The following is a 15972-nucleotide window of genomic DNA, read 5'->3' as shown; positions in this document are numbered from 1 at the left end:
TCAGCTCAAGGGAAGAGGCGTCCAGGGGGGTGGGACAGAGGCGGAACAGTTCAAGCCTTCGCCTTTATTTTTCAACAGCTAATTCAATTCCTCTCTACTACCTCTTGTGATAGAAAAAATGACATATTTACCTGGTTTATTTGATATTGATGGTTAACAATTGATATTTAACTAATGGTAAGACATTTCTGTCCTGCAAGTGTCTGTGTTTTCATGGGCTCCACTCTACTTCCCTGCAGCTAATCTGGGTGTATGGTCACTGGAGATGGCTTGAGCTGACAAATGGGTTAAATACTGCATTACAGAGAATATAATGTGTTTTACTAGATAGCTTAGGAGTAGAACAATTCCTCATTGTCTCAAAAGCATACTTGCATCTGGGGAAACTAAGTCAGCGTGGGGTTAAGACAACAACCCAACTGCAGATAACGACAGGATGAAGCCAGAGTGGCTAATGATGCTCCTTGATTGTTTGAAGAAATGACCAAATCTCTCTCAGTACTGAATTTCCACAACACTATTCTACTGGTTATGTTTCTTAATGCTGGTCACGGGGGCCTAGCTCTACACCAGCAATGCACAACCAGCCTGATCTTGTGAGCTTACATAAATGATCCGTGTAGCAAATCATTTATGTAAGCTCGTATGAGCGTTGTATGAGGCTAGCACTACACACCTGATTCCACTAATCAACTCAAACATTTGATCAGTTGAATAAGATGTGTAGTGCTGGGGCAAAAAGTAATTGAGCACTCCTTTGGGTCCCCTGGACCAGGATTAAGAAACACTGGTCTTGAGTATTACCTCCAGCGTAGACCACCTTCTTCCAGGCCTGTGACTCCAGGACCCTGTCGTGAGGGTAGAATCCCTGGTTGACCATGAAGAGGATCATGGCCACAGCAGTGACCCGCAGGATCACCATGTTACCTCCGGTCAGCAGGGAGAGACAGGCAAGGATGGCAGAAGAGTAGATACATGGCAGGCCACGGTACATGAAGGGGATGCCTAGAGAAGAAGAGCCACAGAAAAAGAGAAAGAACCCACATCAGGACTTCTGAATCTGAAATACCCAAAGATTTTTTTTTTTTTCGGAATGGCAAATACACAAAGAGATGTTTTCGTAGACTGTCTAGAAATTGATCATGCTATTATCCTAGGATTTCACAAGGGATACCATGCTTTTTTTCTGCTTGATGGCGTTCCTTACCGCTGGAGAAGAAGCAGAGTCGGACAATCACAGACAGGACATAGCACATGCACAGGATGTTGTCCATTAAGGCATGTGTCCTCAGGAGCAATGAAGTTGCAATCCCAAAGGTTGTGAAATCTGCAAAATCATCCAGTTTAGCACCTGAACCAGAAGACAGGAAGTGACTAGTTATACATTTGTTTCATAACTTCGAGTCACACAGATCACAGATTAACATGTTACTGCTGTGAGGCTAGTTCACTGCTAATGCCTTCTTACATAAGGCAAAACAAGTTTATCTAATCTTGTTTATGCCAACGGCCTACTTATCAGTGTGTGAGAGTAAGTGAGTGAGTGCGTGAGTGTGTTTGTCTGTAGTGGACATTTCGGTGTCAACCTTTCAGGCCTGCCACTTTCCTCTATAAACAACATTCCCAAATGCCACAGTCTATTTGTCCCCCCTGAGTAGGGAGAATGTTTTCACTGAGCGACGAGCATGAGGTGATTTTGACCCCAGCTCCAATGAACGAGATGGAATTCCACAGCACAGGGGTCAACAATTTTAGCAATTTCAGATATGCTGAGAGCCCAAAGCATTGGGATAAAACAGACAATTGGAGCATGATCTCCCCGAATTAGAATGCTTAATCGTGAAGTGATTGTTCAATTGACACAAAAAAAGAGGGGGGGGGGTACAACAACACCCACCTGCAAAGTCATGCAGAAAAATACTGTCGGGACACAAAGCCAAAGCCCGAAATGTCCGGGTGACGACGCATTGTGGTGCACCTGCTGGGAGCTATTTCAGGCAGCCGTGGCGACCACGGTAGTGCAGACGTGACTATCTGCACACAGGAGGTTGTCATGTACAAAGTATGTACTTTTATGTTGTGATCATTTGAGCATGTGCTGTGTCGGGAACAATGAGTATGGAAACGTTAGCTATGCCATTTCCTAATAATACACAAGTCTTTTAAATAGCCCTACGGCAGAGGGAATTCAACAACATGAAGCCATTGCAATGCAGAGAAGAATTTATTGAACTACATACAAAGATAGAAGCAGATCAGGATAGCAGTGACAGCAAGTACACTTAATGCAATTCAAAGTCGTTTGGTTTGCTGTCACTTAGGTGCCATTTGGATTCTCCATGTCATTTAAGAAGGTTTTCTTATGGGGTCTTCAGAAGGAAAACCAGTTGTTATCTGCTGTCACTTACAGTGCCTTCTGAAAGTAATCATACCGCTCAACTTAATGTTTTACAGCCTGAATTCAAAACGGATTAAAACTAATTCTCACCCATTTACACCCAACACTCCATAATGACAGTGAAAACATGTTTTTAGAAATGTTTGCACATTTATTGAAAATTAAATATATAAATATCATTAACATAAGTATTCACAACACTGAGTCAATACATGTTAGAACCACCATTTGGCAGCAATTACAGCTGTGACTCTGGGTAAGTCTAAGAGCTTTGCACACCTGGATTGTACAATATTTTCTTTCCAGCTCTGTCAAGTTGGTTGTTGATCATTGGTATATACAGTTATTTTCAAGTCGTCCCATAGATTTTGAAGGCCACTCAGGAACATTCAATGTCCTCTTGGTAAGCAACTCCAACGTATATTTGGTCTTGTGTTTTAGGTTATTGTCCTGCTGAAGGTGAATTCATCTCCCAGTGTCTGGTGGGAAGCAGACTGAAGCAGGTTTTCCTTTAAGATTTTGCCTGTGCTTAGCTGTATTTCGTAATTCCTTTCTCCTGAAAAACTCCCCAGTCCTTAACGATTATAAGTCCATCCATAACATGATGCAGCCACCACTATGCTTGAAAATAAGGAGAGTGGTACTCAGTCATGCATTCCAAACTCGTTGTATTCTGGACAAAAGGTGAAATGCTTTGCCACATTTTTTGCAGTTTTACTTTAGTGCCTTATTGCAAACAGGATGCATGTTGTAGAACACTTGTATTCTGTATAGGCTTCCTTTTTACTGTCAATTAGGTTTGTATTGTGGAGTAACTACAATGTTGTTGATCCATCCTCAGTTCTCTTATCACAGCCGTTAAACTGTTTTAAAGTCACCATTGGTGAAATCCCTGACCGGTTTCCTTCCTCTCCGGTAACTGAGTTAGGAAGGACGCCTGTAGTGACTGGGTGTATTGATACACCGTCAAAAGTTAAATTAATAACTTCATGCTCAAAGGAATATATTTTTCTACCAATAGGTGGCCTTTGCGACGCATTGGAAAACCTCCCTGGTCTTTGTTGTTGAATCTGAAACATGTCTAAAAACATAATCCCACTTTGACATTATGGGGTATTGTGTGTAAACCAGTGATCATTTAATCCATTTAAAACTCAGGCTGTATCACAACAAAATGTGGAAAATGTCAAGAGGTGCGAATACTTTCTGAGGGCACTGTATCTACACTTCCAAAAGGATTCTTCTGCTGTCCCCATAGGAGGACCCTGTTTGGTTCCATGTAGAACTCTGTAGAAAGGGTTCTACCTGGAACCAAAAGGGTTCTTCAAAGGGTTCTCCTATAGACAACCAAATAACCTTTTTAGGTTCTAGATTTTTGTAAGAGTGTATGCTGATCGGCTTCTACCTCTGTAAAATATGCAAATACATTGTTAAATTCACTTCTCTGCATTATACATGCCTCCTTTATCTGTCTTTTAAGGAGTAACTGTTGCCTTTTAGGCCTTTTGATCCATCAGCTATAATGACCAGTGCCTGTAGTAGAGGGCTGGGCTGTGTGCATCACTAACCTGGTTCCATATGTTTGTGTGGTCTTGCCCTCTCATAGTCATTTTCAAACTAACATGTTTCAGGCTAGTGCATCAGCGTGTCTGTGGAAGTTTAACCCTGGTAATGGACATCACTCCACTCACCTAGTGCAGAGCATGCATCCAGTCGCCTGGCAACTGCCCCGTCTGCCAAGTCCAGCAGGTAGCCAATCAGGACCAGCCAGCAGGCAGCATGTTGGTGGCTGGAAAATGAGGGTCAAATGTTGGGTAGAATTTTATTTTACAATACAGAAATCACTAGGTATTACTAAGACATTACATGATAACTGTAATTACACAATTATAACCTACGCATGACTTGTTTGTTACCACTGGACCTACTTAGGATAATGTCACACCACGAGAGATGCTTGTTGGCAGAAGATGTACTGTATCTTCTACTTACTTAGGGCTTGTCACACCATATACACTCAGTGGCCAGTTCATTAAAATGGTTTGCTCCTAAAGATAGTGAGTCATGTGGCTGGCTACATAAAGCGGGCAGACGTTGAGGCATTCAGTTACTGTTTGATTGAACGTTAGAACGGGCAAAAAAAAGTGACCTAAGCGACCTTGAGCATGGTATGATTGTCAGTGGCAGGCGTGCCGGTTCCAGTATCTCAGAAACGGCCGGCATCCTGGGTTTTTACAAGCACGACAGTGTCTAAGGCAGAGGTCTCCAACAGGTTGATCGTGAGCTACCAGTAGTTCACAACCCAGCTCACCTTTGAGTAGCTCACCAAACAATTCTGAAAGTACATGCAATTCACGTGTTCTTCCACAAACTCTCAAACAAATATCACAGGTATCAGACACTGCAAGCTCCCAGCTACTATCTAATTAAACACAACATTAACATTATCCCACCCCTGGTTAGCCACTATTGGCTTAAAAATGCCAAGCAAATTTCCAGCAATATAGCCCAGTCTGTCTGTGTGGTGTGCATATCCCTGTATGTAGCCAGTTGATGTGATTACTGTCTCGTGGGTTGACAGAAATACTTTCCCCAAAAACTTGCCAATTGAATGTTAACTGCAAAGTAGGCTTACCTGGCAGAAGTATATCATGAGTAAGTATATCATTTGTATCTATTATTTTTCTTATATGCAAACTGCCATGAAATGAGTGGCAGCTGTACAGAACCATCACTAGACCAGCACACTAAAAGTGCTCATTCCTCACTCGCTACAGTGCCTTGCAAAATTATTCATCCCCATTTTTCCTATTTTTTTTGCATTACAAGCTGAAATTGAAATGGATTTTTATTTGGATTTCATGGAATGGGCGGCAGGGTAGCCTAGTGGTTAGAGCATTGGATTAGTAACCGGAAGGTTGCAAGTTCAAACCCCCGAGCTGACAAGGTACAAATGCCCCTGAACAGGCAGTTAACCCACTGTTCCTAGGCCTTCATTGAAAATAATAATTTGACTGACTTGCCTAGTTAAAAAAAATGTAAATACACAAAATAGTCAATTGGTGAAGTGAAAAAAAAATTACTTGTTTAAAAAAAAATTAAAAAGTGGTGCGTGCATACAGTGTAAGTGGGAAGTTTACATACACTTAGCTTGGAGTCATTAACTTGTTTTTCAACCACATACTCAAATTTCTTGTAAACAAACTATAGTTTTGGCAAGTCAGTTAGGACACCTACTTTGTGCATGACACAAGTCATTTTTCCAACAATTATTTGTTTACAAGTATAAACACCATAGGACCACGCAGTCGTTATACCGCTCAGGAAGGAGACGTGTTCTTTCTCCTAGAGATGAACGTACTTTGGTGTGAAAAATGCTAATTAATCCCAGAACAACAGCAAAGTACCTTGTGAAGATGCTGGAGGAAACCGGTACAAAAGTATTTATATCCATAGTAAAACAAGTCCTATATTGACATAACCTGAAAGGCTGCTCAGCAAGGAAGAAGCCACTGCACATGGGGACAAAGATCGTACTTTTTGGAGAAATGTTCCCTGGTCTGATGAAATGAAAATAGAACTGTTTGGCCATAATGACCATCGTAATGTTTGGAGGAAAAATGGGGAAGCTTGCAAGCCGAAGAACACCATCCCATTCGTGAAGCATGGGGGTTGCAGCATCATCTTGTGGGGGATGCTTTTCTGCAGGAGGGACTGGTGCACTTCACAATATAGATGGCATCATGAGGTAGGAAAATTATGTGGATATATTGAAGCAACATCTCAAGACATCAGTCAGGAATTTAAAGCTTGGTCGCAAATGGGTCTTCCAAATGGAAAATGACCCCAAGCATACTTCCAAACTTGTGGCAAAATGGCTTAAGGACAACAAAGTCAAGGTATTGGAGTGAAAGCCATCAGAAAGCCCTGACCTCATTCCCATAGAACATTTGTGGGCAGAACTGAAAAAGCATGTGCAAGCATGGAGGCCCACAAACCTGACTCAGTTACACCAGTTCTGTCAGGAGGAATGAGCCAAAATTCACCCAACTTATTGTGGGAAGCTTGTGGAAGGCTACCCAAAACATTTGACCCAAGTTAAACAATTTAAAGGCAATGCTACCAAATACTAATTGAGTGTATGTAAACTTCTGACCCACTGAGAGTGAAAGAAATAAAAGCTGAAATAAATCATTCTCTACTATTACTCTGACATTTCACATTCTTAAAATAAAGTGGTGATCTGACCTAGACTTTGAATTTTTATGTCAGGAATTGTGAAAAACTGAGTTTAAATGTATTTGGCGTATGTAAATGCCAAATAGGTGTATGGTGTATGTAAACTTCAACTGCATGTATTCACCCCCTTTGCTATGAAGCCTCTAAATAAGATCTGGTGCAATCAAGTCACATAATGAGTTAAATAAAGTCCACCTGTGTGAAATCTAAGTGTCACATGATCTCAGTATATACAGTGGGGAGAACAAGTATTTGATAACCTGCAAAATCGGCAGTGTTTCCTACTTACAAAGCCTGTAGAGGTCTGTAATTTGTATCATAGGTACACTTCAAATGTGAGAGACGGAATCTAAAACTAAAAATCCAGAAAATCCAATTGTATGATTTCTAAGTAATTCCTTTGCATTTTATTGCATGACATAAGTATTTGATCACCTACCAACCAATAAGAATTCCGGCTCTCACAGACCTGTTAGTTTTTCTTTAAGAAGCCCTCCTGTTCTCCACTCATTACCTGTATTAACTGCACCTGTTTGAACTTGTTACGTGTATAAAAGACAACTGTCCACACTCAATCAAACAGACTCCAACCTCTCCACAATGGCCAAGACCCAGAGAGCTGTGTAAGGACATCAGGGATAAAATTGTAGACCTGCACAAGGCTGGGATGGGCTACAGGACAATAGGCAAGCAGCTTGGTGAAAAGGCAATAACTGTTGGCGCAATTATTAGAAAATGGAAGAAGTTCAAGATGACGGTCAATCACCCTCGGTCTGGGGCTCCATGCAAGATCTCACCTTGTGGGGCATCAATGATCATGAGGAAGGTGAGGGATCAGCCCAGAACTACACGGGAGGACCTGGTCAATGACCTGAAGAGAGCTGGGACCACAGTCTCAAAGAAAACCATGAGTAACACACTACCCCGTCAAGGATTAAAATCCTGCAGCGCACGCAAGGTCCCCCTGCTCAAGCCAGCGCATGTCCAGGCCCTTCTGAAGTTTGCCAATGGCCATCTGGATGATCCAGAGGAGGAATGGGAGAAGGTCATGTGGTCTGATGAGACAAAAATAGAGGTTTTGGTCTAAACTCCACTCGCCATGTTTCGAGGAAGAAGAAGGATGAGTACAACCCCAAGAACACCATCCCAACCGTGAAGCATGGAGGTGGAAACATCATTATTTGGGGATGCTTTTCTGCAAAGGGGACAGGACGACTGCACCATATTGAGGGGAGGATGGATGGGGCCATGTATCGCGAGATCTTGGCCAACAACCTCCTTCCCTCAGTAAGAGCATTGAAGATGGGTCGCGGCTGGGTCTTCCAGCATGACAATGACCCGAAACACACAGCCAGGGCAACTAAGGAGTGGCTCTGTAAGAAGCATCTCAAGGTCTTGGAGTGGCCTAGCCAGTCTCCAGACCTGAACCCAATAGAAAATCTTTGGAGGGAGCTGAAAGTCCGTATTACCCAGCGACAGCCACCAAACCTGAAGGATCTGGAGAAGGTCTGTATGGAGGAGTGGGCCAAAATCCCTGCTGCAGTGTGTGCAGACCTGGTCAAGAACTACAAGAAACGTATGATCTCTGTAATTGCAAACAAAGGTTTCTGTACCAAATATTAGGTTCTGCTTTTCTGATGTATCAAATACTTATGTCATGCAATAAAATAAAATGAATTACTTAAAAATCATACAATGTCATCTCACAATCTCTCACAGTTGAAGTGTACCTATAATACACATTACAGACCTCTACATGCTTTGTAAGTAGGAAAACCTGCAAAATCGGCAGTGTATCAAATACGTGTTCTCCCCACTAATATATATATATATATATATGCACACACACACACACACACACCTTTTCTGAAAGGCCCCAGAGACTGCAACACCACCAAGCAATGAGCACCATGAAGATCAAGGAGCTCTCCAAACAGGTCAGGGACAAAGTTGTGGAGAAGTACAAATCAGGTTTGGGTTATAAAAAATATCCAAAACTTTGAACATCCCATAGAGCACCATTAAATCCATTATAAAATGTTTTAAAGAAAATGGCATCACAACAAACCTGCCAAGAGAGGGCTGCCCACAAAAACTCAGACCAGGCAAGGAGGACATTAATCAGAGGCAATAAAGAGAACAAAGATAACCCTGAAGGAGCTGCAAACAGCGGAGATTGGAATATCTGTCCATAGGACCACTAAGCTGTACACGCCACAGAGCTGGGCTTTACGGAAGAGTGGCCAGAAAAAAAACATTGCTTAAAGAAAAAAATAAGCAAACACATTTGGTGTTCACCAAAAGGCATGCGGGAGACTCCCCAAACATATGGAAGAAGGTACTCTGGTCAGATGAGACTAAAATGTAGCTTTTTGGCCATCAAGGAAAATGCTATGTCTGGCACAAACCCAACATCTCTCATCACCCTGAGAACACCATCCCCAGTGAAGCATGGTGGTGGCAGCATCATGCTGTGGGGATGTTTTTCATCGTCAGGGACTGGGAAACTGGTCAGAATTGAAGGAATGATGGGTGGCGCTAAATACAGGGGAATTCTTGAGGGAAACCGGTTTCATTCTTCCAGAGATTTCAGACAGGGTCAGAGGTTCACCTTCCAGTGGGACAATGACCCTAAGCATACTGCTAAAGCAACACTTGAGTGGTTTAAGGGGAAACATTTAAATGTCTTGGAATGGCCTAGTCAAAGCCCAGACCTCAATCCAATTGAGAATCTGTAGTATGACTTAAAGATTGCTGTACACCAGCGGAACCCATCCAACTTGAAGGAGCTGGAGCAGTTTTGCCTTGAAGATTTGGCAAAAATCCCAGTGGCTAGATGTGCCAAGCTTATAGAGACATACCCTAAGAAACTTGCAGCTGTAATTGCTGCAAAAGGTCGCTCTACAAAGTGTTGACTTTGGGGTGGGGGGTGGATAGTTATACACGATCAAGTTCTGTTTCTTATTTCTTGTTTTGTTCACAGTAAAAAACATTTTGCATCTTCAAAGTGGTAGGCATGTTGTTTAAATCAAATGATACAACCTCCCCAAAGAATACATTTTAATTCCAGGTTGTAAGGCAAAAAAATAGGAAAATAAATACTTTCACAAGTCACTGTAGATGCAATTACAGAGCGAGATACAATTAAAAGGGGGAATTACACCAACAACAAAAAAAAGTGTTATTCCGGACGAAAAAAAATGTATTCTAATGTTATTTAACCACTGACATGAACTCAGAACATCCAATTTCATTATTTTTCTTTGAACAATTGTAATTGAGTGAGAAAATTAATTCTAAAACTGTCAAAAAAATAACTTATAACTAACTTGGGAGAGAAAAAAACCTGTTGATTTTATAGTGCCCCCTTAAAGTTGTTTATTAACCATGTATATTAACAGAGAACAGTGCACTATTTTATCTTGTACACTAAGAACTTGGGGGAGAGTTGCAGGGGAGAGAAGAATGTGCCTATTTGGGGAAAACAAAGTTGCTCATGACATGTTTTAAAAAATGTAAGTTGCTCTCCTGCTGGAAAAGGTTGGAGACCCCTGGTCTAAGGTTAACCGAGAATGGTGCAATAAACAAAAAACATACAGTCAGCGGCAGTCCTGTGGGTGAAAACAGCTCGTTGATGAGAGGTCGAAGGAGAATAGCAAGAATCGTGCAAGTTAACAGGCGGGCCACAAACCGGCAAATAACAGGGCCGTACAAAAGTGGTGTGCAGAAAGGCATCTCGGGAACGTACAACTCATTGGTCCTTGTCACGAATGGGCTATTGCGTCAGACGACCACACCAGGTTCAGTGGTGTGGGGAATTGTTTTGTGGCACACCTTAGGTCCCTTGATATTTGAGCAACATTTGAATGCTACACCTTGTAGAAGCCATGCCCTGAAGAATTGAGTCTGTTCTGGAGGCAACGGGGGGTCTGACCTGGTACCTAGATGGGTATACCTAATAAAAACTGGCCACGAGTGTATATTATTTAACGTCAATAACGCTTTAAGGGTGGTGTTTGAAGTGTGCTGTATAATGTTTTAGAGCTAAAGGCCAGATGACCTGACCTTGTTAAGCTGCTTGTATTAATCTTGGTCTTCCCTCAACAGCTCAGCTTGTTTGGCAGGACATGTGTGTTAACTGTCAATATGGCAATCAAATTTGTTTAGAAAAAACATATGCCTCACAGATTAAAAAAAAAGATGTACGCTACTGTAACATAATACTGCCACTTACAAATCCATTTACTAGTAGAAACATTTAATCCATACTATAGTTTCTTAAAGAAAATCAGACACTGAAATGTATGTTCACTCACCCGTTCAGGCTGCAGAGAATAGAGGCCATGCCCATAAGCATGTTTGCCATAGACAGAGCATTGGCTGCATTTTTGCGTACAAACTCCTTGAGCTGGACACCAGTGGCCTGCTCGCTCAGAAAGAGCTTATTGGTGTGCTGGAAGAAACCTGAGAACAGTGAGGACAGTGATTGCTATTAGCTAGCGGTCTATTTTAGGTTCACTTAGCTGCTCTGAAGAGGATTGTTGCTAAAACACTACAGATATGATAGGACCATATCATATCTGATGGCCAAACTTACACTGCTGTACAGTATATGCCGAAAGTGCTATCCTGTTTAAACAGATGTCAAACAAACCAAACACGCAAAATAATCATTGCTATAACAATTGTGTTTTGCAAATGATCAGGTTTAACTTGTTTGGCACATTTGGTTCATATGACTTGCTACTTATGTGGCCCCTCAACACCAGAACAGCAATCAGCAGTTGTACCAAGATATGGAAAAAAGATGAGTGAAAATTAAAGGGCCAAAGTAAAGCGCCATGCACCACCCAACAGCATTCAACCTACAGTAGTACTTGTAAACAGTATATTGAGTATATGGTATTACCTAAATACATATAAGTGGTTAAGATTGTAACAATTATAATTTTTTGAAGCACAGTATTAAATCATGTATTTCGTTATCAAAGAATGAACATTTGCAAAGAAACATTATTTTTAATATACAACTTGTACATTATTTACAAACCTATACAAAACTGATTAATGTAACTAATAAAAAGTAGTAGCACTTACCAAGTAGTATGTACGTTTATTGGAGACCCACCATTCGATAAGACTATTCCACTTTTCAGAATAAAACATTCAAATGAGGGGGCTGTCTCAGTATGTACAGTAAACACCATTTGATAGTGTCAATATTGTTATAGTCATATTGACTCACGTAATACTTATTTTGCAAATATACACTACCGGTCAAACGTTTTAGAACACCTACTCATTCAAGGGTTTCTTTATTTTACTATTTTCTACATTGTATAATAGTAGTGAAGACATCAAAACTATGAAATAACACATATGGAATAATGTAGTAACCAAAATAAAGTTTTAAACAAATCAGATTCTTCAAAGTAGCCCCCCTTTGCCTTGATGACAGCTTTTCACTCTTGGCATTCTCTCAACCAGCTTCATGAGGTAGTCACCTGGAATGCATTTCAATTAACAGGTGTGCCTTCTTAAAAGTTAATTTGTGGAATTTCTTTCTTTCTGAATGCGTTTGAGCATATCAGTTGTGTTGTGACCAGGTAGGGGGTGATACTATTTGGTAAAAGGCCAGGTCCATATTATGGCAAGAACAGCTCAAATAAGCAAAGAGAAATGACAGTCCATCATTACTTGAAGACATGAAAGTCAGTCAATATGGAAAGTATCAAGAACGTTGAAAGTTTCTTCAAGTGCAGTCGCAAAAAACATCAAGCGCTATGACGAAACTGGCCCTCATGAGGACCACCACAGGAATGGAAGACCCAGAGTTACCTCTGCTGCAGAGGATACGTTCATTCGAGTTACCAGCCTCAGAAATTGCAGCCTAAATAAATGCTTCAGAGTAACAGACATCTCAACATCAACTGTTCAGAGGAGACTGTGTGAATCTGGCCTTTATGGTCAAATTACTGCAAAGAAACCACTACTAAAGGACACCAATAAGAAGAGACTGCTTGGGCCAAGAAACACGAGCAATGGACATTAGACCGGCGGACATTTGTCCTTTGGACTGGAGTCCAAATTTGAGATTTTTGGATCCAGCCGCCGTGTGTTTGTGAGATGTGGTGTGGGTGAAAGTATGATCTCCGCATGTGTATTTCCCACCATAAAGCATGGAAGAGATGGTGTTATAGTGTGGGGGTGCTTTGCTGGTGACACTGTCTGTGATTTATTTAAAATTCAAGGCACACTTAACCAGCATGGCTACCACAGCATTCTGCAGCGATACACCATTCCATCTGGTTTGGGCTTAGTGGGACTATCATTTGTTTTCAACAGGACAATGACCCAACACACCTCCAGGCTGTGTAAGGGCTATTTGACCAAGAAGGAGAGTGCTGGAGTGCTGAATCAGATGACCTGGCCTCCACAATCAGCCGACCTCAACTAAATTGAGATGGTTTGGGATGAGTCGGACCGCAGAGGGAAGGTAAAGCAGCCAACAAATGCCCAGCATATGTGGGAACTCCTTTAAGACTGCTGGAAAATCATTCCAGGTGAAGCTGGTTGAGAGAATGCCAAGCTGTCATCAAGGCAAAGGGTGGCTATTTGAAGAATCTCAAATATATTTTGATTTGTTTAATACTTTTTTGGTTACTACATTATTCCATATGTATTATTTCATAGTTTTGATGTCTTCACTATTATTCTACAATGTAGAAAATGGTAAAAATAATGAAAAGACTTGAATGAGTAGGTGTTCTACAACTTTGACCGGCAGTGTATTGTACATTTATAGCGGAGACAGACTGGTGGGGAGGGAGTAAGGGACTGTGCATACATACTACTATGATTTAGTAATGGACTGTCCACACATAGTACTATACTATAGTACTGGACTATCCTCCACACATACTACTATAGTGCAACCCTGAGACATTGACTCTACCGGGCTACTGATTCATTAAGCTGGTTGACTGGCAAAACCAGTGACCTGGAACAATGACAAACAAATGGCAGCAACTTTCACATGGATGGGAAGCTATTAAAAAAAGTATCAATATTTAACAGTTTGTCTGTTGTCTGTCTTTGTCATAGTTTGTAGAAATGGCATAGTAATTACTTGCAAATACAGTGTCCTTATACATTTGTTATGTGGAAACCAAGTATTATTATAACAAAGTTCCTATCAGAAGTAACTGTATAATACTGAGTAATTCCATCACAGTTAAAGTAATCAAAGAATGAATGTAAGGGACATTTAATTTGACTGTCATTGAAATAATAATGATAGAATCTTGAAATATATTGAAAGGCATTATGTATAGGTCATCTTACTTAGCAAGCTGGAAGGTCTAATGGTGCAAGCTGCTTCACTATGGCAAGAACTGTTTTTGTTCCTTGCAATGCTGTGAGGGTTTTTAATTAAGGCAAACAAAGGGATCTTTGTTCTTGAGTGTCTGTGGCTCTGCTAGGGAGTTTAGATTTCACACAGAAGTTAATAAACTGAAGTGATAAAAGTAGCAAAGAGGTTGTCTTCGCAGACAAAAGACACACATAGCACTAAATAAAATAAACATAAATAAAAAGCTTACCATAGCAACTTAACAAAACAACAGTCTAACACACTAACGTCTGTACGTGAAAAAGGGTTAAAGTCATGTTCCTACTATTCTGTTTTGCACACAGAACTTCGTGTGATTCCAAAGCCAGTCGAGTTCAACAGACTCTTCATCTGAAAGAAAACAGTGTATGAGACAAAGCACAAGCCAACAACAACTTCTAAGAAGAAGTTACGTTCACTTGACAAGCATGCTTCTCATTACCCATTTACATTACCTGTCTTTCGACAACCTAACCAGAAAACCCAAAATGGTCAACTATGCTGAAACAATAACCAGACATATTTAGTCTGTTTAGCCTAGAATAACAGCAAATATTTTAAAATTTTGAAATAACCCAGTTATGACAGAAATACACTTCTTACTCTTCCGGAAAAATCAAAATAGCCATCTTGTGTTTCACAACTCAGTGGAAAGGATACACCAGGTCTGATCCCTAATCCAGCCAGTCAATACTGTCTCACCACTGATAAATACCATCCAAGTATCAAGCCAGAGCTCGACACATTCACACTTTTAAGTTAGTATTTCTGGGCCCATATTCATATATTGATGAGTAACAATATGTATTATCCACTGTATCATTTGAAAGTGTACAACCTGCTATAACTCTAATCTAGTACAAGTATTAAGGAAAAACGTGTTCTCAGATGTGAAAAAACGACACTCACTTCCATGTTAGCTACAGCACCTAAACACAATTATTATCATCATCATTATGCCTACTGGCTCATAGCTGTCCTCAACCCAGCTCTTCACATGCGTGGCTGTCTTTGACTTGACCCTTTGGGCTTGACTATTTCCATCTACTGTATCTACCCTCAAATACAGCATACAACAGTACCTTACCACCACACTTATAAAACAGGATACAAGTTTTGCATGATTCTTACCAGAACCTCCAGTGTTGACACAGATAATCAAAACCTTGTCATGCACGTTTGCTCAGGGCACCCAAAAACAAGCACTTACCAGAGGATGGAGTCAGCAGAATCATGGTTCTCTCTGCGTCAGTCTGCCCACAGCACAGCAGCTGGAAAAAAGACAACATTTAGGGACTGTTTCCAAGAAACAGATTAAGCCTAGTTCTGGACTGAAAATCATACTTAAAAGGAAATAGCATTTTCAGTTAAGTTTAGTTTATTAGGATCCCCATTAGCTGCTGAACATGCAGCAGCTGCTCTTCCTGGGGTCCAGAGGAAATGTACAAATACATGACAAAGTACAGAACAGTAAGATATTACATTTTAAAAAGTTATTGGAAAGACAGACAACAAAAATGCTATTTACACACTATTCATATATACAGTAAGGTTAAATTAGATCTTAAGAGAGGTGAGGCGCTGTGATAAAAAATTAGAAAAAGATCAACACAAATTAAACTTACTTTTTGCCAGAGTAGACTCTGGTGGCTGAGCTTTCCACAATGACTTGATACATAACTGAGCGACGCATTTAGTGTTTTTTGTTTGTTTGGGTATCGTGACGAAATCCATCGTCACATGTCTGATGGGGTATGTACGTCTGTTTGAAGTGTATGCAAACAGATTATACAAGTGGTTAGGCATTGTCACACACGTTTCTTAAAAAGTAGTCAATTTCTCCTCAACCATTAAACACTATCATGCATGTTGTTGATGTTAGTTATGTTGTTAAGGGAAAAGCGTGCTGCTAAAGTTGAGCCAGCTGCAGCTTTGCTAAGTCTTT

The 15972-nt window shown here is 40.7% G+C and overlaps 1 protein-coding gene across 7 annotated transcripts in view; it reads right to left on the bottom strand.

Moving 5' to 3' along the window:
* Positions 1 to 15972, bottom strand: part of tmem269 (transmembrane protein 269) — a 37413-nt gene that overhangs the window by 7134 nt on the left and 14307 nt on the right. The window contains exons 1-7 of one of the 7 annotated variants that reach the window (XM_064922457.1): positions 15653 to 15966; positions 15238 to 15298; positions 14314 to 14378; positions 10954 to 11090; positions 4090 to 4187; positions 1208 to 1351; positions 805 to 1005 (exon numbers count right to left, since the gene is read on the bottom strand). In XM_064922457.1, the coding sequence (XP_064778529.1) occupies positions 805 to 1005; positions 1208 to 1351; positions 4090 to 4187; positions 10954 to 11090; positions 14314 to 14378; positions 15238 to 15262 (670 nt within the window). In that variant the 5' untranslated portion in view covers positions 15263 to 15298; positions 15653 to 15966. Of the gene's footprint in view, positions 1 to 804; positions 1006 to 1207; positions 1352 to 4089; positions 4188 to 10953; positions 11102 to 11734; positions 11960 to 14238; positions 14379 to 15237; positions 15299 to 15652; positions 15967 to 15972 lie in introns of those variants that run through there. The other 6 variants (XM_064922456.1, XM_064922463.1, XM_064922459.1 and 3 more) reach the window with 6 other exon arrangements.

Source organism: Oncorhynchus masou, chromosome 18 (genome assembly GCF_036934945.1).
Source record: "Oncorhynchus masou masou isolate Uvic2021 chromosome 18, UVic_Omas_1.1, whole genome shotgun sequence".
Taxonomy (NCBI): Eukaryota; Metazoa; Chordata; class Actinopteri; order Salmoniformes; family Salmonidae; genus Oncorhynchus; species Oncorhynchus masou.
This window is presented reverse-complemented; position numbering and strand designations above follow the sequence as displayed.